Below are 22410 nucleotides of genomic sequence, written 5' to 3'. Positions count from 1 at the left end.
ATGTATGTACGGGGTAGGGGGTGGCTATGGAGAGATGAAGACCACGTTTTGTGAGTGGTAATGAGGGAATCCGAGGAGGAGGACATGGGAGTGGGAGCACCAATAATGACTGTTGGACTAGGCGCAGGAGGTGCTAAAGACTGTGACGAATGGTATGTGACAAGGTGTTTGAGTGTCTTGAAAGAAAGTGCTGATTGAGGGAAGAAGCGCAGGTAAGGTGGCCTTTACTGTTGCACGTATCACACACACACACACGCCAGCAATTTTGTGACTGTCTATGTAGGCTAGTGTTTTAGAGCAACAGTTTAGCCAATAGCAGAGATGGCATCTTGATGGATGACTGATGCTGACGTCACTCGGGTTATAGAGGACAGCTCTGACATAGGATCAGAGGCAGAGACAGCAGATACTCAGAAAGCATCTGAGGGATAGGACAATGGCGCAGACTCTGGGAGTGATTTTTCAGTTAGAGGAATCCCATTAGATAACTCCTTCCAGTAAATTGTGAGGGAGGTGATGAGGGCAGTCCTGTTGTCCCTTCGCAAGCAGTCTGTGCAACAGGGCAATAGTGGGTTAGCCCAACCCAGAGAGCAGGTGAATGCGGGGGCAAGCACAGAGAGGGTGCTCTCTTGGGAGCTCCCGAATTTAGTTCAGCCCCAAATTCCAATGCCCAAATTGTATTGTGCAGACATCAAAATTATCAAAAAACAAACTGGTTTTGTAAGGCAGGCACCTGTGTTTTTGGTCCTGGGTTCGGCGGCTATATAGGGAAACATACTAAACCCAAACATTTCTGGAAACTAGGCATCCGGGGGAGTCCACAGAGGTGTGACTTGTGTGGCTTCCCCATAGTTTTCTTACCCAGAATACCCTGCAAAGCTGAAATGTTGAATAAAAACTCTATTTTTCTTACATTTCTGTCACACAAACTACAGGAATATGCTGCGATCCACAAAATTCCTACCACCCAGTGATTCTTCACCTGTCTTGATAAAAACACTACCCCACTTGAGTGCCTATACCTAGTGCCTGCGTAAGGAATGGATCACCCCAGGGCCAACAGTTGCCTCATGTAAGTACCAACATTGACTGTTGTGTGATCTATTCCTGTCGCGGGCACTAGGCCTATCCACACAAGTGAGGTACCATTTTTATCAGGAGACTTGGAGGAATGCTGGGTGGAAGGACATTTGTGGCTCCTCTCAGATTCCAGAACTTTCTTTCACCGAAATGTGAGGAAAAAGTGTTTTTTTGGCCACATTTTGAGGTTTGCAAAGGATTCTGGGTAACAGAACCTGATCAGAGCCCCACAAGTCAGCCCATCCTTGATTCCCCTGGGTGTCTAGTTTTCAAAAATGTGCAGGTTTGGTAGGTTTCCCTAGGTGCCGGGTGAGCTAGAGGCCAAAATCTACAGCTAGGCACTTTGCAAAAAACACGTCAGATTTCATTGTAAAAATGTTATGTGTCCATGTTGCCTTTTCTGTCGCGAGCATTAGTCCTACCCACGCAAGTGAGGTACCATTTTTATCGGGAGACTTGGGGGAACACAACAAGTGTTATTGCCCATTGTCTTTCTCTACATTTTCTCCTTCCAAATGTAAGACAGTGTGTAAAAAAGACGTCTATTTGAGAAATGGCCTGTAATTCACATGCTAGTTTGGGCACCCCAGAATTCAGAGTTGGGCAAATAACCACTGCTGCTCAATACCTTATCTTATGCCCATTTTGGAAATACAAAGGTTTTCTTGATTCCTATTTTTCACTCTTTATATTTCAGCAAATGAATTGCTGTATACCCGGTATAGAATGAAAACCCATTGCAAGGGGCAGCTCATTTATGGCCTCTGGGTACCTAGGGATCTTGATGAACCTACAAGCCCTATATATCCCTGCAACCAGAGGAGTCCAGCACACGTAACGGTATATTGCTTTAAAAAATCTGACATTGCAGGAAAAAGTTACAGAGTAAAACGTGGAGAAAAATTGCTGTTTTTTTCAGCTCAATTTCAATATTGTTTTATTTCAGCTGTTATTTTCTGTATGAAAACCTTTTAGGATCTACACAAATGACCCCTTGCTGAATTCAGAATTTTGTCTACTTTTCACTTAGCTTTCCGGGATCCAGTGTTGATTTCACACCCATTCCTGAAACTAACTGAAAGGAGAATGAAAGTACCAAAAATAGTAAAAATTAAGTATGTCCCAGTAAAATGCCAAAATAATGTTGAAAAATGTGGTCTTCTGATTCAACTCTGCCTGTATCTGAAAGCTGGAAAGATGGTGACTTTAGCACCGCAAACCCTTTGTTGGTGCCATTTCCAGGGAAAAAAAACACAAGCCTTCTTCGGCAGCCCTTTTCCCCCCATTTTTTCCAGTTTGTTTAAAAAAAAAACTAAATTTTCGCTGTATTTTGGCTAATTTCTTGGTCTCCTCCAGGGGAACCCAGAAACTCTGGGTATCTTTAGAATCCCTAGTATGTTGGAAAAAAAGGACACAAATTTGGCGTGGATAGCTTATGTGGACAAAAAGTTAAGGCCTAAGCGCGAACTACCCCAAATAACCGAAAAAGGGCTCAGCACCTTGGGGGGGGGGGGGGGGGGGGGGGGAGGCCCAGCAGCTAAGAGGTTAAAACATCATTAGTTCCTTTGCTGACAACACTATCTAAATTAACCAGATTCTGTTGTGAACAATGGAATGTTGGTGGAGGAGTGATAAACAGGGAGGCTGGGGAGCAGGAGGTGCACGGCAGATAGTCATCCTTTGCTTGCTGTCATGTATGTTATGCATCAGGTATAGACATTGCCAATGTACCACATTAGAACAAAGGTATGATGAGGCTGACGAAGCATGCAATATATTTATTGCAAGAGGCACGGCTGAAGAAGTGTCAGAATTTGAATTTCTAATCTTCAAGATATGTTAACACATTGAGATCATAACAGTACTCCTTGCCTCTTAATATGAACAGGCATTTGCAATGCAATGGGTTTAGCGTTTGTTCGAGTTAGTGCTATCACTGCTGTAAATTCCTAACTGGACTTCTCTTCCCACATAAATTGAAAATGAAAAGTAAAACAGTTGACATAAGCAAGCCGATTCAAAGCGCCACGGCCAGCATGAGCGCTAAGGAGAGACACAGAAAAGGAAAAAGAAGTTTGCTTGCAGTCAAAAGTATCTGCAAAAGTGCAATTAGCCATGTAACAGGATCAGTGTGCAAGGTTGTAACAAAGCCGCCCTAAGGAGGGACAAACGTAAAGCATTTACCAATGATGATAAAGTTTTTTGAAAGGCAAGCCCATGAACGAGTGATAGTGATGGGCTTGCGGTAGGTGTCGTTAGAATTCCACAGATAGATAACAACAGGTCAGAGAACTTGTTCGCTCGACCTAAAACAGCGATTCTCTTAAGAGAAGGGTAAGTGTTTCTAAACGGTGGGACATTTTCTTTTGAAATCAAGCACCAAAACCGAAATCCAGAACTAAGCAGTAACATTAAACTGAACAAAATGTACACAAAATAGAGAGTAGACATTATGGGTGTAGGCTAGGAGTGAGAATAGAATGAATGCTTAAATAATATGCTGCAGTTCCCTAATTAATACAGAGAATAGCGTTATTGTGCTTCACCAGTCGTATTTTGGGTGTTAGAATGGGCAAAAATAATGAATTAGAAATCAGTAATTGAAGCAGTCTTTAACAATTAAAACACAAGTGTGCCCTACTAAGCATATGAAAGTTGAGTAGGGAACTGCACAGTAGTGCACATAGCATTGGGAGGAAAGCCCCTCCCGGACAGTCATTTGTGCGTGGCTTATAACTAGACTCACCCTTTTCAGTGGCTTGAAATTACACTTTTATTTATAAGTCATAAGAAATGAGCAAGTTAAGTGCTGCTTAGTGCCAAATACAAGCCTTTTTGTATGGTTAAGGATCGCCCACACCCAGTGTGTTATTTTTTATTTTTTCTTCTCCTATTTATAGACAATCTCTTTTTGAGCAATCTCCATTTCAGAAAATACCTTAGCTGTAAAATCCAATTTCCCTCTCCTGTTTAAAAAAAAATGGTTTTTAGACTAATAGCTTAAGAAATCTTTTTTGAATGACTCTCTTTCTTTTTGTAAATTTCATATTCCTTCACCTTCCCAACAAGCTGTGTGAGAAAACAGGGCTGATTGCAGAAGCCCCCTGCCTTTTTGACCCCATTTTTCACTTTTTGCTGGTGTTTTACTGACTCTAATGGTGCCCTGGGTACTGCTAACCAGTCCCAGGGCCTGTGCTCTGTATAAAATGAGTATGCAAATTAGACTAATTATACTTGGCTAAGTCAACCTTACCTATAAGTCCCTAGTATATGGTAGGGCATGTAGGCTTAGGGACCCCAGCATAGGTGGTGCCCCCATATGTGCCCTGCAGAGGTGCCCAGTGCCATTTTAAAAGCAGGCCCACCTTTCTGGCTGCTTTTTAAATTAAATTTACATGCAAATTCGACTTTGGAACTAAAAGTAGTTCCAAAGTCTTAAACTACCTTATTTCTACATATAGGTCACCCCTAAGGTGTGTCCTAGGTGCCCCTAGGGCTGGGTGCCTTGTAACTATAAGCAGGGACCTTATAAAAATAGTTTTATAAGCCCTGGAGAGGTAAAACAGCACCATTCGTTTTTCAATCATTGTAGTGAATGGCCTCCATAGGCTAGAATGGGGAGACTTTATTTTAATTTCTAAAGTCCCTTTAAGTATCAGATACATTACGTTTGGTATCAAAGTAATTGTTATAATAAATCCCACAACTTACTATTGTTGGATTTAATATAACTTGTTCAGGTAAAGAGTTTTACACTTTACCTGAAAAGTTGCCAACTTCAGCCCTGCAGTGTTTTGTTGCTTTGCTCTGATTGGCCATCATTCCTTGATGAGGTGTGAAGTGGCCTGGCTCAACGCAAAGAGATGTGCCTGAGGGAGGACATTTTCCCTCAGCAGATGGGGAAGCAGGAAGGAGAGAGGGCTGCCAAACTGGTCTTCAAAGGCAGGGAAGGATATTTGGAGCAACCCCGCACCTCACTCACATCCTGCAAACCCAGACAATTAGGTGCCCCCCTGATTAGATTAGGAGCGGGCAGGAGAATGGTTTGTTTAAGATTTTTAGCCGCACCAGTGGGTGGGCTCAGCCAGGCGTAACCTCCAAAAATCAGTTTCAGCCATGATGGATTTTTGAGGAATGTTGCTCCCTGGGATTGATTTTTGCCACACTTCCCAGGAAGTGGTCATCACAGGGGGAAGAACCCTACACCTGATCGGGGAACCAGGACCCCCCTGTTTTTCACCCAGGACCAAGGATAAAACTAGCAGACCTGCACCCACACCTGAGATCCCTACCAGATTCCAACAAGGAAGAACTACAGAAGAAGAAGTACTGCCCTGCCGGATCCCTGACCTGCAACTGGACACTGCACTCTGGAGGACTGCACCAGCTTGGGCTTCACCACAAGAAGGACTTTGCCTGGCTTCAACTGGTTCAAGGAGGGACTCCCTGTTTGCTGCAGGTGAACAATTGCTAACCAGAGTCCCCTGCACCAAGTCCTGAAGAAACTGACCAGCTGACCTCTGTCCAGTGGCCAAATTGGAGTTTGCGCCAGGTGCATTCCGGGAGTTGTAGTCCGCATCCTCAAGGAGCATCCCAGAGCTTCTGGAACCTTGGGTTGAGCTGTGGACCTCAAAAGAACCTTACAAGAACATCTTGGAGAAGATCCAGAAGTTTGCAGAACTTCTGGAAAAAAGCTCTATAAAGGGAGAGTGCAGCAACTCTAGCCGGCTTGCCTCTGCTGCGACCCGGCCTGACTTGCAGGTTCATCCCGGTGAAGAAAATCTCCAAAGTTTTCAAAATCTCCAAAAGTGACTACGTCCGAACATAGGAAGTTGACTGGGACCTCCAGGTCAGTGTATCCGAAGAGGGCTCCAGGGACATCGGATCAAGATTCAGGTTTGCCCCAGTCGAAGGATTTTCATCTCGAAAAAACGACTAAGTCCAAAGGTCAAAATCTCCACCGAGAGCTACTGCAACGCTTATCCGAGGAAGAGTCCCAGGAGGTCAGATTGGACTGGCGACTTGGTCCTGCTGAAGAAAATCTCCAGAAAAACTACATAAGTCTGAAGGTAAACTTTAGACCGAGGCCTCCAGAGAGCTTTAGCCGAGCAGGGCTCCTTCGCTGTCGGCCTCAGACTTTGACTTTGCCCCGGTCAAGGTGCGACCAGATGACCAGATTGACGCTATTCGTTCTAAGCGCTAAAAAGCATTAATTCTTTCAAAATGCATATCTCCGGTTCCCCTTATCTGATTTTAATCATTTTGGTGTCATTTTAAAGATAAAAATGTAAACTATTTTTATAAATTGGTGTTGGATTTTTATTATGTTGTGTTTTTTACTTATTTACTGTTTTGTGATTTTTAAATGCTTTACACATGTCTCCTAAGTTAAGCATTGTCGCTCATTGCCAAGCTACCAAGGTTCAGCTGGGTTTAATTTATTGAAACCTAACTGGACCTAAGTGGAGGTTAGTGGCCTATTGCTAAGTGTAGGTACTTACGTGCCCCTACTAATAACCCATTTTCCAACAAGCTGTCTCCCTATTCACTCCTCCAACAGAGGTTGCAACTCGTTGAACTATTTCTGATCTTGGTGTCATTCGGCAAAAAAGTGATGCATTCTGTGACTCCCACACCAACAGTCAGGTGGACACCGACATGGAGAATAGGAGCTATGCCTGTTTTGTCAAAATTTAACCTCAGGAGTTTAGTTATGAAGGCAATAAAAATGATATCAGCTTCTTGAAGCTGTTTTCGGTTGGTGGAGGCGCACTACTATCTGCAGGTTTTTTATCAGTGTATTCTTTCAACCCTAGCCTGGGCCGAATCCTTGCAGCCCCAGTCGCCCTTCTCTGTTAATAGGCAAATGTAGATAAGGGGAAGGCTATGGGGACAAACAGTGCTAGCATTGCAAGTATACCTAAGGAATATCATTGTTGTTGAGGCCTGCTGGTCTAAGACCTAGCTTGAAGGTGTGGACCAGAGAAAGGAGGGCCACTCCATGAGGCCACGGAAAATTGTCTAACATGCCCAAGGTCCAAGGTAGAAAGAACAAATGATGAACCGAATGCTGAACGATGCAAACATTCCCCCTCAGTCACAGAAATTTGGGTTTAATCCATTGTTTATTTGCCCACCATGCTACCCCATTTTGGAACCAGACGTATTACAAATATGTAATGTCAGCCGCGAAATAGACCCTCAACTTTTCATATGGAGTCTGGTTGATCACATGGGTCCAATTCTCATTTATATTTATCCAAGAATTACTTTTGTGGAGAAATGACTATTGAATGGCAGTGCTACAGTATGTCAAATCAAACTTCAGCTTGTTTTTTTAGCAGAATCAGCTTGTTAGATATCATATTAGTGATATCAACTAGGGCTATCACATTTATGAAAAGTGTCTTATAGTGCAGAGCAGTTAGCAGAATCTGCTCATTTTCCTCTCACACATGGATTCCTTTACACCCTGGTTTAAGCTCAAGTAAACCAGTATTGCCTGCTTAAGATCTGTAACAGTTTGCATGATGTCACTCCATTGATTCTGTCAACCACGGACTTTGTTGCACACACCCATGGACAACACACATATTCCTCTTGCATAGAGATCTTGATTAAGCTGAGGCGTATGGTGCACCATGAATTCTATTGGACCACTTGGATGCTAGTTCTGAGTTGTAGGAATGTACCCTCTTTCGTGGCATGGTTACTCCCATTTTCTGCCTGTTGTCAGTGTGTTTGAGTGTGTTCACTGGGAACCTGCTAACCAGGACCCCAGTGATTATGCTCTCTTCCTTCTAACTTGGTAACTTGGTGACTTACACCCCACATTTGGCATACTGGTGCCCCCATGTAAGTCCCTAGTATATGTTACTAAGGTACCCAGGGCATTGGAGTACCTGGGGATCCCCATGGGCTGTACCGTGTGTTATGCCACCCATGGGGAGCCCATGCTTAGTGTATCTGCAGGCCTGCCATTGCACCCTGTGTGAAAGGGTACATGCACCCTTTTCACTTCAGATCACTGCACCAGGTCACTGTAAGTCACCCCTAGGCCAGGCCCTCATAGCCCAGAGGGCCCAGAGGGTGCAAGTACCTGTGTGTGACTGCACCCCTGCACTAGCAGAGGTGCCCCCACGTGTTCCAGTTCCATTTTCCTGGACTTCGTGAGTGGGGGGACGCCATTGTAGTACAACTAAATATGCTACAAAATACTATTTGTCAATAGGCCCCTCAGTTGCCTTCAGTGCAGCTGTCACTTAAAGCTGGACTTGAGATTTATGAAGCTGAAATATTTTTGAGGTGCAGTCTCTAACTTCCACTTTCCAACCCCGGTGCCTCTTAAGCATGGTAAAAGCTCCCAAAGCTAGCTCCTGTTGGCCAGATAGCTATTTTTAAGGTTGTAATTTGCAGCATCACCCATATCTCAGGTTATATAACAAACTCAGAATATGATGCTTAACTCTAATCTAATATGGATGGTTTAGTAAGTTGTCATAGTCACTTTTTTGTTACCAGCATATGTAAAAACCTTTATTAAAAACCTTTGTAATGTCTCCTTTTTGTTATCATTTTTCTTTAGGTGCGAATCGCGTCCGAGGGCATAAATGGAACAGTTGGTGGGAGCAAAGTAGCTACTGCAATATACATTGAAGCTATGCTTTCTCATCCGCTGTTTAAGGACCGAATGACTAAAGAGGATTTCAAGGTAAATAATATTTTGTTTATGGATAAGGGAATATTTGTTTCTTCCTGGAAGAAATAACCAAAAATGTGTATTTACTCCTATGGAAAGATGTTAATAAAGCATTAAGCTTGGCAGCCTTGTTATAATTTGTGAGGTTCCAGATAGTTGGTGTTCCTTTGTCAAGTTTTGTGTAAGTTTAAGAGGGAACAATTGAAATTGACTTAAAGTAAAAATACAGTTTAAAGCACCCCTTCGAGAGTTTTGACCAAAGAAAATTGTTGAAGTGGTGCCTTGTATTGGGAAATCCCAGTTAGTACGCTAGCTCTTCACGTGAACTAATGAGCCTTTGATTCTCAATATTAAAACATTAATTACACAGACAAATTGGATGTCCTGAAATCTGGGTATGGGTGAGTAGTTAGTATGGTATTTAGTAGTTAGTATGGGCCATATGTACGAACACATTTTCCCATTGACACAGAATGGGAAAAACCCTTTGCTACATCTGGCCCTATGTCTGTTCCTTACCACAGCCTCAGAGTATGGTATCCAACTGCCCCTGCTCTCTCGCTTCCATTACGAACCTTGTGTCTCCCTGTAGGAGGCTGGCCTGGTTTGTAGTGAGTACCAAGGGGTACTTACACTCTGCACCAGGTCCAGGTAGCCCTTATTAGTGTAGAAGAGGTGTCTAGCAGCTTAGGCTGATAGAAAAGGTAGCTTAGCAGAGTAGCATAGGCTGAACTAGGAGACATGCAAAGCTCCCACTATACCACTGGTGTCATATGCACAATATCATAAGAAAACACAATACACAGATATACTAAAAATAAAGGTACTTTATTTTTATGACAATTTGCCAAAAGTATCTCAGTGAGTACCCTCAGTATGAGGATAGCAAATATACACAAGATATATGTACACAATACCAAAAATATGCAGTAATAGCAATAGAAAGCAATGCAAGCAATGTACAGTCACAATAGATTGCAATGAGAGCACATAGGTATAGGGGCAACACAAACCATATACTCCAAAAGTGGAATGCAAACCACAAATGGACCCCAAACCTATGTGAGCTTGTAGCGGGTTGCTGGGACTGTAAGAAAACAGTGAGGGTTAGAAAAATAGCCCACCCCCAAGACCCTGAAAAGTAGGTGTAAAGTGCACCTAAGTTCCCCAGAGAGCACAGAAGTCGTGATAGGGGAATTCTGCAAGGAAGACCAACACCAGCAATGCAACAAAGGTGGATTTCCGGACGAGAGTACCTGTGGAACAAGGGGACCAAGTCCAAGTGTTGCGACAAAGTCGAGATTGGGCAGATGCCCAGGAAATGCCAGCTAAGGATGCAAAGAAGCTGCCACCGGATGGTAGAAGCTGTGGATTCTGCAAGAACTAAGAGGACTAGGAACTTCCCCTTTGGAGGATGGATGTTCCACGTCGTGAAGAAGCTTGCAGAGGTGTTCCCACGCAGAAAGACCGCAAACAAGCCTTGCTAGCTGCAAGGGTCGCCGTTAGGGTTTTTGGATGCTGCTGTGGCCCAGGAGGGACCAGGATGTCGCCAATTGCGTGAGGAGACAGAGGGGGCGCCCAGCAAGACAAGGAGCCCTCTCAGAAGCAGGCAGCACCCGCAGAAGTGCCGGAACAGGCACTACGAAGAGGAGTGAACCGGAGCTCACCCAAAGTCACAAAAGAAGATCCCACAACGCCGGAGGACAACTCAGGAGGTTGTGCACTGCAGGTTACAGTGTCGGGGACCCAGGCTTGGCTGTGCACAAAGGAAATCCTGGAAGAGTGCACATGAGCCGGAGCAGCTGCAAATCATGTGGTACCCAGCACTGCAGTCTAGCGTGGGGAGGCAAGGACTTACCTCCACCAAACTTCGACTGAAGAGTCACTGGACTGTGGGAGTTACTTGGACAGAGTTGCTGAGTTCCAGGGACCACGCTCGTCGTGCTGAGAGGGGACCCAGATGACCGGTGATGCAGTCTTTTGGTGCCTGCGGTTGCAGGGGGAAGATTCCGTCTACCCACAGGAGATTTCTTCGGAGCTTCTAGTGCAGAGAGGAGGCAAACTACCCCACCAGCATGCACCACCAGGAAAACAGTTGAGAAGGCGGCCGGATCAGCGATACAAGGTTGCAGTAGTCGTCTTTGCTACTTTGTTGCGATTTTGCAGGGGTCCAGAGCAGTCAGCGGTCGATTCCTTGGCAGAAGGTGAAGAGAGAGATGCAGAGGAACTCTGATGAGCTCTTGCATTCGTTATCTACAGAATTCCCCAAAGCAGAGACCCTAAATAGCCAGAAAAGGAGGTTTGGCTACCTAGGAAGGAGGAGAGGCTAGCAACACAGGTAAAAGCCTATCAGAAGGAGTCTCTGACGTCACCTGCTGGCCCTGGCCACTCAGAGCAGTCCAGTGTGCCAGCAGCACCTCTGTTTCCAAGATGGCAGAGGTCTGGAGCACACTGGAGGAGCTCTGGGCACCTCCCAGGGGAGGTGCAGGTCAGGGGAGTGGTCACTCCCCTTTCCTTTGTCCAGTTTCGCGCCAGAGCAGGGCTGGGGGATCCCTGAACCGGTGTAGACTGGCTTATGCAGAGATGGGCACCATCTGTGCCCATCAAAGCATTTCCAGAGGCTGGGGGAGGCTACTCCTCCCCAGCCCTGACACCTTTTTCCAAAGGGAGAGGGTGTAACACCCTCTCTCTGAGGAAGTCCTTTGTTCTGCCTTCCTGGGCCAAGCCTGGCTGGACCCCAGGCGGGCAGAAACCTGTCTGAGGGGTTGGCAGCAGCAGCAGCTGCAGTGAAACCCCGGGAAAGGTAGTTTGGCAGTACCTGGGTCTGTGCTAGAGACTCGGGGGATCATGGAATTGTCTCCCCAATGCCAGAATAGCATTGGGGTGACAATTCCATGATCTTAGACATGTTACATGGCCATGTTCAGAGTTACCATTGTGACTCTGTACATAGGTAGTGACCTATGTACAGTGCACGCGTGTAATGGTGTCCCCACACTCACAAAGTCCGGGGAATTTGCCCTGAACGATGTGGGGGCACCTTGGCTAGTGCCAGGGTTCCCACACACTAAGTAACTTAGCACCCAACCTTTACCAGGTAAAGGTTAAACATATAGGTGACTTATAAGTTACTTAAGTGCAGTGTAAAATGGCTGTGAAATAACGTGGACGTTATTTCACTCAGGCTGCAGTGGCAGGCCTGTGTAAGAATTGTCAGAGCTCCCTATGGGTGGCAAAAGAAATGCTGCAGCCCATAGGGATCTCCTGGAACCCCAATACCCTGGGTACCTCAGTACCATATACTAGGGAATTATAAGGGCGTTCCAGTATGCCAATGTGAATTGGTGAAATTGGTCACTAGCCTGTTAGTGACAATTTAGAAAGTAATGAGAGAGCATAACCACTGAGGTTCTGGTTAGCAGAGCCTCAGTGAGACAGTTAGTCATCACACAGGGAACACATACAGGGCACACTTATGAGCACTGGGGCCCTGGCTGGCAGGGTCCCAGTGACACATACAACTAAAACAACATATATACAGTGAAATATGGGGGTAACATGCCAGGCAAGATGGTACTTTCCTACACTCCCCAGCTGTTTTTCATGTGCAGGTACTACAGCTATGTGAACTCATTAAAACCACCGGTTGAGGATTAACTGTATAAAACTAGCACTATATCATAAGTGATATCAGCTGGCCCATATCTGAGTCCAGCTCACAATTTCCTCATCACCCCTCATCTTCCACATCAAATGCCTGTTCTACACCCACAGGATGTTTCTGCCAGTCCTGTAGTAGGTTAAAGGCTACTACAGGGTCCCAGAACAGGTATTATTACTATAAGCATCAGTTTTTTTCCCCCAGGGAATAACCTTGCCTCCTGTGCTTCAAGGTCTTAGACTACTTCCCTGGTGAACCTCTATTTTCCTTCTTCCCCTTCTCTTTTGCCTAACTGACGGATGGAACAGCAATGCCCACATTGAGTTAGACTTGAACAAACCCTTCTGTGCCTTTGTCCTTAATTCTCTTGCTGCTGCGACTCCCGGGAGGTCCATGATTGCCTTTTTTTACTCTTAGACAGGTCTTCCAGTACCAGATCTCATATAATGTCTGTGTGCTGCTTCTAGTTATAACTAAGCTGGACCCAACTGATTTTCAAGCCTGCTCTCTAAAAACAGTTTAAGGCCATCCCTTTTCCAGCTATCTCTGCAAAGCCAAAAATCCACCTCCTTGCTGCTCTCATTTAATTTTCATTTCTCTCCTTGCATATTGCTATTTCCTTTTTCTCCATTACCCGAGATTGATCAAACACCTTGATCGTTCAACTCTATGAGAGGATTCGCTGCATTCTGGAAGTGCTGTTTGCTTCTCTCCTTGTCTACTTTGGCTTCTGTCATGGTCTGTCTCTGAGTCCTTGTTTGGATGATAAGACTAGCCTGAGGGAGTATGAGCCTAAGACCTCTTCATTTTTATTCACTTGTTTGAGAGAGAAAAATATTCTCCTCAACTTTCGGAATTTTTAGCTCTCACATGCAAGACCTTTCCTTACTTTACATGAGGCTTAGAACCTGCAGCATCAGTTTCTTCTCGTAAGCAGAAGAGCATGCCCCACCATGCATTAGTGGCATAACATTAAGTACTTTCCATGCCCAAGAACTGTGCTCCCTGACTACCCCGTAGGTGCAGCCTGAAAGAGAAGGGAGTTGTGAAGGCAGGGGATGAACAATGAGTGAGATTGTCAATGAATGCTAAAATCAGCTCATGTCCATTGCGCATGTCAGTTTAAACAGATCTTGCAATGTGTATGATTTGAAATGCACACTTCAGGTGTAGAACCCAGCACTCTGAAAGTCAGGTGAGCACAGCATAGCCCCTCTGGCCTCCTTTGGAGCATTCTGTTCACCTGCTTCAACCAATCGCTAGTTTCCTGTCATGCAGCTTTAAATATAAAGCTACATAAGAGCAAAGCCTGGATTGGTTTGGAAAGAATAGCCTGCCCTTGCAGGCCCACGCATTTATGGCAGCACGGGGGCAGGATGATTAAGGACATAACCACTCACTGACTGGCCATGATTTCTTTAATAGTCTGCAAGTGCAACAGCATTAATAAAGGTGGCTGGGAAAGCTGGCTGGCCTCAGACTAGTAGCAGCTTGTTGTTAAAGTGATACGTGGAAGAATGGAAGAGCAATGAGGAGAGTCAAGATAGGTAAATGCTAAGTTTGTGTATGGTAGGACACACAGTGAAATAAGTTTTATTTCCATAAGGAGTGTGTATGAGGTTTGGTGTAAAGCAAAATGGACGAGAAAGGGCTGGCTGCTTGCTGACGGACTTGAAGCAGTGCCGTGTCGAGGGGCTGGGATTTACCTGAAGGGCAAGGAGGAGAGTGACAGTTAATCAGAGAGGGGAGGGAAACACTTCAGCTGAGAGTCCATGCGGCGCCTGACATTTTCACCAGTGTGCTCTAAGATGGTTAATTTGCTTCCCCATCACTGCCTCATCCTAATGAGATGCCAAACTCACATCTCTCCCACACTAGCTAATTAACCTGCGTGCCACTGAACACTTCGCCAACGTGTCCTTGCTTCACGGCAATGAGATCCTGGACATCTTTTTGTCTGCACCCTGGGTGCGTCAACTTCGATCTCTTCGTGAACCTTTCTGCCGACTCCTAGACTGGGCATTGTAATTGCTGACATACTTACCATTTCTTAGTGCTCAATAACATTCCATAAGTATAATTAATTTTTTACACTATGCAATTGACTGTAGCTGTTATCCACTTATAGCCAGTGTCATTCCTTTTCAAGAATCTTTATTGCTAAAACTTATAAGCACAGTTTGAGAACTGAAATGTTTCTCCTCCGTCCACTATACAAGCCACTCTCCCATATTCTTAAGTGGTTCCTCATGTGCGTATTTTCTTTACTTTTGTTCCACTTTACTGTGTTTTCTCACAATTGGGTTTTATTATTATTTTGCTTTGCGTTTGGATGGTGTCAATTTTAGGAAATTATAACCTGGAAGACAAGGTAATTCTTTCTTTCTATTGACTTAGTTTGGTCATGCTGTATTTTCTACTTACTTCTAATTAATTAATTCATTTTTCCAGTCAGACACATGAGCTGGAGTGTTGGCTATTTCGTCATGTTCGGTTTCTGTATTTTTTTGTGCATGGTATTACTCTTTGTTAGTGCATACTTTGAGTCATGCCATGTGTTTATGAGAGGCTTGATTGAGAGCACTGGCACTGAGGCTGAAGGCAAAGCAAAGTGCCTATCAGTGGGTTTGCCTATCTGCAGAGAACCCAGAATAGTCATCCTGCATTCAAGTTGCAGTTGAAATTCTATGTAAATGTGTGTGAAACGGGTACACAGATGTCAAAATATTTACTGGGCAAAAGGAAATAAATAGCTTAAATGTGAGTGAGTGCAGTGCATGCTTGGGGTGATGAAGTGACGGAGATGTTATGAAGTGCATTCAGGGAGGAGTGAAATGATAGAGCTGAAGAGGAAAGAGAGGCGGCTGAAGATGTGCAGATAGACGAGATGTGCAGAGAAAAAGGGCATACATATCTAACATAAAGCGCACATAACCGAAGGCTAAAACTCCTTCCACAGGCCTCAATGCTATTTAATTCACAGACTCACAATTTCAGTATTGTAACATTTCTGTTGGACCTGGCTCTTTTTGAAGGGTAATCCCCAAACATTTGCCTCCTTCCTCCTAGTTTTTCTGACCAGTTTTTGTTTGCTTTAAGACTCTGGGCACTTTACCACTGCAAACTGGTTGCACCTGTGAGGCCTTTGCAGAATGGAAGTCAACTTCTGGCACTTGGAGATATATACACTGAGGGAGATAAATGTTTTCTGCAAGGAAAGGGAGCTTGCTGTGAAGAGAAGAGCCCAAAGGTGGGTTCTTCAGACAGCCCTGTTTCATTATGAGATGAAAAGCTGGTGTTGGAAATGCCCTTTATGCAGGGTTATCCCCAAACTTTTTGCCTTTTTCCTCCTATTTTTTTCAGGTCTGTTTTTGCTGGTTTATTGTCTCTGCGCACTTTGCCACTGCTAATCAGTGCTAAAGTGCAAGTGCTCACTATATACATTTTACTGTTGATTGGTTTATCCATGCTTGGCATATTTGATTTACTGGTATGTGCCTAGTAAAGTGCACTAGAGGTGCCTACGGCCTGTAAATCAAATGCTACTAGTGGGCCTGCAGCACTGGTTGTGCCACACACATTGGTAGCCGTGTAAACATGGCTCAGACCTGCCACTGCAGTGTTTGTGTGTGCAGTTGTAAAACTGCCAATTCGACTTGGCAGTACACTTGCCAGGCCTGAAACCTTCCCTTTTGGTACATGTAAGACACCTTTAAAGTAGGCCTTAGGTAGCCCTATGGGCATGGCACAGTGTATTTAAAAGGTAGGACATGTAGTGGTGTGTTTTACATGTCCTAACAGTGAAATACTGCCAAATTCGGGTTTGAGTGTGAAAGGCCTATCTCTCTCATAGGTTAACTTTGGGGCTGCCTTTAAATATTATTAAAGTGCAGATTCCCTTTGAGAGCAGATCGAAATTTGGAGTGTAGGGTCTCTGAACTCACAATTTAAAAATACATCTTTTGGTAAGGGTTATTTTTAAATTGTGTGTTTGAAAAAGCCACTTTTAGAAAGTAAACCATTCTGTGACTCTGCCAGTTTGTGGATTCCCCCTCTGGGTCCGTTTGACAGTCAAGCTGTTTACACCTCTCCTCTAAACAGTGACACAAAGGGAGCTGGGGTGTAGCGTGCATATCCTGATGAGCCCTCTGAGCTAGAGTGGAGGGAGGAGTGGTCGCTTACACCAGAAAGGACTGTGCCTGCCCTCAGACAATGCAGTCTCCAACCCCCTTGAGGTTTTGCTTTGAAGTTTACCAACTTCAAAGGCAGAAAGGGGTATAAGTATTGGACCCAAAACCCCAGACTTTTAGAACCTTTCTGGAATCAAGAGGAACCTCTGACAAGGAGAAGAGCTGAAGGAGAAGTACTGTCCCTTTGCTGTGTTGCTTTGTTGGACTGGCCTGCAGTTGCTGCTTCTGCCTGAATAGAGTGCAAAGGGTGAAATTTGCTGTGTGTCCTGCTTGAGAACGTTCGCCAGGGGCTTGGAGTAGAGCTTGCCTCCTGTTGGAAGTCTCAGGGACACCAAAGACTTCAGTTTTCTTGACCTGCAGTACTGGGAACTGTGTGTTTTGTGCTGTTCAAGAGGAGAAACCACTGCGACGCCGCCAACGACGCCGCTTGCCTGCACCTTGACCTGCAGATGCCACACAGAGCCGCACTGCCAGCTTAGCACGCGACCCTGGTCTCACCAACGCTATCATCAGACGACTTCACTGAGCCGCTGCTTGCACCGCGACCTGTGAGGCCCGCACTCCGGCATCGCCTTGCTCAAACTGCAGCCTGGGCACCCCCAGACGACGACGCTCCTGCTGACACCGGCACCGCTGCCTGCACCATGGCCTGTGGACACCACTTGTGAGGAGCACGAAGCACCGTTCCATTGCATACCGCAGCCCGGTCCACCGATGCCAGCACCATCGACTCCAGTGTTGTCACTAGGCATCCCTGCCTGCACCGTGACCTGTGTATACCGCTCATGAAGGTCACGAAGCACCGTCCCGCACAGGCTTAGGCGTACCGACGGCAGCGCTTCAGCAACAACAACGACGCTGCCTGCACAGTGACCTGGTGACACAGCACGTTACACCTCCCTGCTTCCAACTGCACCCCTGGTCTCATCGACACCGCTGGATGCCGTCACTGAGCTGCTGCCTGCACCATGGCCTGTGGGCACCGCACGTCGCATCGTCCCGCTTCGCAACGCAGCCCCAACGGCATCCACGCCGGAGCTTCTGACTTCATCAGCCCAGAGTTCAATCTGCACCGTATGTGACTGTAAGGGTCGAATGATCCCTGCACCGACTCTGGAACCAACACCGCAACGTCAGCAATGCTGCTCTCCGGAGCTCACCACGAGGATCATGACGCCCTGCAATTCCAAAGGTACTGTTTGCGGGTCTTCCCGACACCGTAGCTGGCCCACAATGCCGCGGCCTGCCTGAACTGTTTGTTTTGTTGATCACGACGCCGTGATAGCCCAAGGTGAATCTATCGACTTCAAGTAACTGTATTTTTGAGTAAATCTTGCTGAATTCTTATCTTTATTACTGTATGTTCAATTTTTTACCGTACTTGGTCTTGTTTTATATAGATACATATTGGCTATTTTTCGAAAACTGGTGTGGTGTCCTTTTGTAGTGTTTTCACTGTGTTACTGTGCGTTATGTGCAAATGCTTTACACATTGCTTCTGAGATAAGCCTGACTGCTCGTGCCAAGCTACCACGGGGTGAGCAGGGGTTATCTGAGCACGTATCTCCCTTATCCTGACTAGAGTGAGGGTTCCTACTGGGACAGGGTGCAAACTGACTGCCAATCTAGAGACCCCATTTCTAACAGCTGGGAAGCAACCATACCAGATGATTCTGAGGAGGAGGAGGACTACTCTGATGAGGAGGGCAGTGACCCTGAGAGGAAACCAGATAGAGAGGGTTGGCTCCTAGCTCAGGAGCAGTGGCTGAGAGAGCTAGATGAAGAGCTTGAGAGGGCTGTTGGGAGCTCATGAACTGAGCTGTGAAGAGCTGAAGCTGGTAGCCATGAAGGCTGAGACCAGTTCAGATGGTGGCAGCAAAAATCCTATGTCCAGTACTGAAGAAGTGCACATGCCCAGAGACTTGGTGCCGGACTTGAAGAAGGGGGTTAACATACGCCAGGAGGTTCAGGGGTATGAGGTAGCTCCAGTGGTACGCAGAGTCCCTGAGGTGGATTGGCTGGCATGGGGAGTCATATTCCTTGTGGTTGGAGGGGCACGCTGCTGGCTCTAGGTGAGAGTGACAGGGAGAGGGATTCCCCCCAGTGTGAATTCCTGGTTGTAAAATATGGAGACACCCCAGAAGAGTGTGGGTCGAGTGTCAGGGACAGTCAGGTACTGTCTGACCAGTCTCAGGAGGGTGATGTGGGATACTTTTTAAGGCTGAGGCACTGGATGGGTGAGTGAAGGGTAGTTTGGTTAACTCATGTGAGGGGCTGTGTGATGTTTTTGCTGGAGACCATATGTCTTGACCTTGTTTTCCAGAGCTACGCCAACACCAGTTGGAGTGTGAGTTCTGTGACCCCAGGGAACTTGCACTGGAGGCAGACCTCTGGATGAGTACCAAGAGGGTCTGAAGAGGCATATGGAGGTGCTCCTGAAAGGAGTGGCTTAGGTATTCCCCAACAAGGTGAGATGGGGAAGGCTTGCAGTGTCCCAGGTAGGTCCCAGTGTAGTGGGATGGGTGAGGGATCCCATTTCTGGTCTCAGAGGGGAGGGAATGGGGGGTTGGCTGAATCCCAGGATGCCCAAGATCCAGTGCCAGAGCCTGGAGGGTTCCATGAGTGAACACCAGGAGGGGAGCCTAGCCTGTACGTAGGGCCATCCGCTGAGGGAGACCCTATACTGTCTGGAGAACTTGGGAGGGGGGGCTGCCCCCAGCGTCCCACCAGTTCTAGTGTCTGGCAATACCACTCCGAGTGAGAGGGTGCGGAAGCCCAAACAGAGGGTTCAGAGGGGGTTGCAAGCCCAGTGGAGAACCTGGAGGGGTCAGCTCTGAGGTTAGAGCCCCCCAGGAATGACCTCGGTGATACCATTGCTGGGGGGCGGGGATTAGGTTCTGCCAGATAGGCAGAGCTCATGAGACCAGCACCAGCCAGACTCTAGTGCAAACCTTAGGGAAGGTGTTTCACTTGTGGGGGGTAGGTGTGCTCCCCAGGAAGTCCTGGATTGCTATGCAGTGTTCCAGTCAGAGGATACAGACCATAGACTGGACAGGTGCATGGGGTAAACTCAGACCTGATGGGAGGTCGGTTCGCACAATCACCCCTCCCCGGTGTGGCTTTTTGAGGTACACTCCATGGTGGGGGGTTGCAGAACCCTGGGAGTAGAGGCAGGGGAGGGAGGGACTCACTCCGGACCTCAGTTCAATCCAAGGGTACATACGCTGGATTGAAGGGCCAGGTTCAGGGTGTCCCCCCTGAACTGGAGGAAGGGGCCAGTGCTAACAGTGCCCCTACCTTGTTGGATTCTTGTGGGGCACTCCTAGTCAGTGGAGTGCAGGACCCCAGGAGGTGAGTTAGGGGGAGGGAAACCTTACCCCTGACCACGGGGCAACCTAAGAGTACAGACCCCAGGTTGGGAGTCATTTGCAGGTTAACATTCCTACACTGGTGGGAGAATTGCGCAGGTCTGGGACTGCTTCCACAAGCACCCTGACAATTCTGGATTCTGGGGGGCAGGGAGGCACTCCTAGTCAGGGTTGCAGGACCCCAGAAGGAGGGGTAGGGAGAGTGAGGCCTCGCCCCTGACCACAATCCAACCTGAGGGTACAGACCCCAGTTTGGGAGACCAGTTGCAGGTTAACATCCCTGCACTGGTGGGAGAACTGTGCGGGACTGCTTTTAAAAGCACCCCGACAATTCTGGACTCTGGGGGTGCTGCTCCTGGGGGGAGGGTACAGAGCCCTAGACGGGAGGACCAGGGTCAGGCTGCATTTCCTGACCTGGTGGAAGGGAGAGTGGTCAAAGGGTGCCAGGCACCTGGGGCTACTGCCCCCACTCTCCACAGTCACAGTGGTTGGAGAGCCTTGAAAGGCCTTGGGCCTGGCTGTCATCTCTGACAGCTGTCAGTGACCACTGTGGCTTGCTGTCCTGGGGGACAGAGTTGCCCCTCGGGTGGGAGACAGGAGTCACACCCCAGGGGCAGTGTGGGCCACACCACTGTGTTGGCTCTGGTGGTACTGTCTGCCCACTGGGATACATCTGTGAGCAAAGTAAGGTTAGGTGCTGCACAGATGGTATCTGCAGGTGAGGAGAAGGGTTTCCCATCGGTTAGCTTAGTGGGCCCTGAGAGTATGGACCGAGGGATCAACTTGATTCAGGAAGGCGTAGAACTGGAACTTGCCCCAGTCGTTGCAGGCCAGGGTCCATGTTCTATTGCCACAATCAGGGAAGTCCATCAAGGTATTGATTGGTCTCCCCTGGCTTTAGGCTGGTGGGGGGTTGTGTTGGACCTGGCCCTTTTGCAGGGTCTTCCCCAGACATTTTGCCTCCTTCCTCCTAGTTCTTCTGACCAGTTTGTGTTGGCTTTAAGACTCTGGGCACTTTACCACTGCTAACCAGTGCTAAAGCGTACATGCTCTCTGTGTAAATTGTATTGGTGATTGGTTTATCCCTGATTGACATATTTGACTTACTAGTAGGTCCCCAGTAAAGTGCAGTGGAAGTGCCATGGGCCTGTAAATCAAATGCTGTTTGTGTGCCTGCAGCACTGATTGTGCCACCCACATGAGTAGCCCCATAAACATGGCTCAGACCTGCCACTGCAGTATCTGTGTGTCCAGTGTTAAACTGCCAGTTCGACCTGCCAAGTGTACCCACTTGCCAGGCCAAAACCTTCCCTTTTTATACATGTAAGGCATCCCTAAGGTAGGCCCTGGGTAGCCCCATGGCAGGGTGCAGTGTATGTTAAAGGTGGGACATGTACTGATGTGTTTTACGAGTCCTAACAGTGAAATACTGCCAAATTCGTTTTTCACTGTTGCAAGCCCTAGCTCTCTCATAGGTTAACATGAGGGCTGCCTTTAAATAACTTTTAAGTGCAGTTTCCCTTTGGGAGCAGATTGAGATGTGGAGTTTAGGGTCTCTGAACTCACAATTTAAAAATACATCTTTTAGTAAAGTTAGTTTTAAAATTGTCTGTTTGAAATTGCCACTTTTAGGAAGTGGGCATTTTCTTGCTTAAACCATTCTGTGACTCTGCCTGCTTGTGTATTCCCTGACTGGGTCAGACTGACAGTTGGGCTGGTTGTGAATCTCCACTAGACAGTGACACAAAGGGAGCTGGGGTGTAGCCTGCAAATCCTGATGGGCCATCTAGGCTAGAGTGGAGGGAGGAGTGGTCACTTACACCTGAATGGGCTATGCCTGCCCTCACACAATGCAGTCTCCAACCCCCTGGTGTCTGTCTGGGGCAAGGCAGGATCTTGTGAATAACATAGACTTTCCTTTGGAGATTGCCTACTTTAAAGGCAGAAAGGGGTATAAGTAGTGGATCCAAAACCCCAGATTTCTAGATCACTTTTTGATTCAAGAGGAACCTCTGCCAAGGAGAAGAGCTGAGGAGGATTGCTGCCCTGCCTGTGACTGTGCTTTGTTGGGCTATCCTGTAGTTGCTGCTTCTGTCTCTGAAAGGGGACAAACACTGAACTTTGTGGCATATACCTGCTTGAGAAGAATCTCCAAGGGCGTGTATTGAGCTTGCCTCATGTTTTGAAGTCTCAGGGCCATCAAAGACTTCCTCTGCCAGCACCTGGTCTCTCTGCTGAGACTCCTATGTTGTCAAGTGGATCCCCATCAAGTTCTTGGGCCCTTGAAAGGTGAAGTTGGTAGAAAAAGGACAGAAGTCCACGCACAGGAAGCCGCGCGGGGAAAATCTTGATGCAAAACTGCTGAAAAACGACGCGCCACCCGCTTCGCGGCTGAAATCAAAACTCCACCTG

General features: G+C 46.9%; 1 protein-coding gene across 1 annotated transcript in view; it reads left to right on the top strand.

Annotated features, from left to right (window-relative positions):
- The window catches only part of TSTD2 (thiosulfate sulfurtransferase like domain containing 2), a 145546-nt gene that overhangs the window by 53564 nt on the left and 69572 nt on the right, over positions 1 to 22410 (top strand). Inside the window, exon 5 of the mRNA XM_069236545.1 lies at positions 8666 to 8791. Coding sequence (XP_069092646.1) covers positions 8666 to 8791 — 126 coding nt within the window. The remainder of the gene's footprint in view (positions 1 to 8665; positions 8792 to 22410) is intronic.

This window comes from Pleurodeles waltl, chromosome 1_2 (genome assembly GCF_031143425.1).
Source record: "Pleurodeles waltl isolate 20211129_DDA chromosome 1_2, aPleWal1.hap1.20221129, whole genome shotgun sequence".
NCBI lineage: Eukaryota > Metazoa > Chordata > Amphibia > Caudata > Salamandridae > Pleurodeles > Pleurodeles waltl.
The sequence above is the reverse complement of the archived record's forward strand: the minus strand, read 5'-3'. Positions and strand labels throughout refer to the sequence as shown.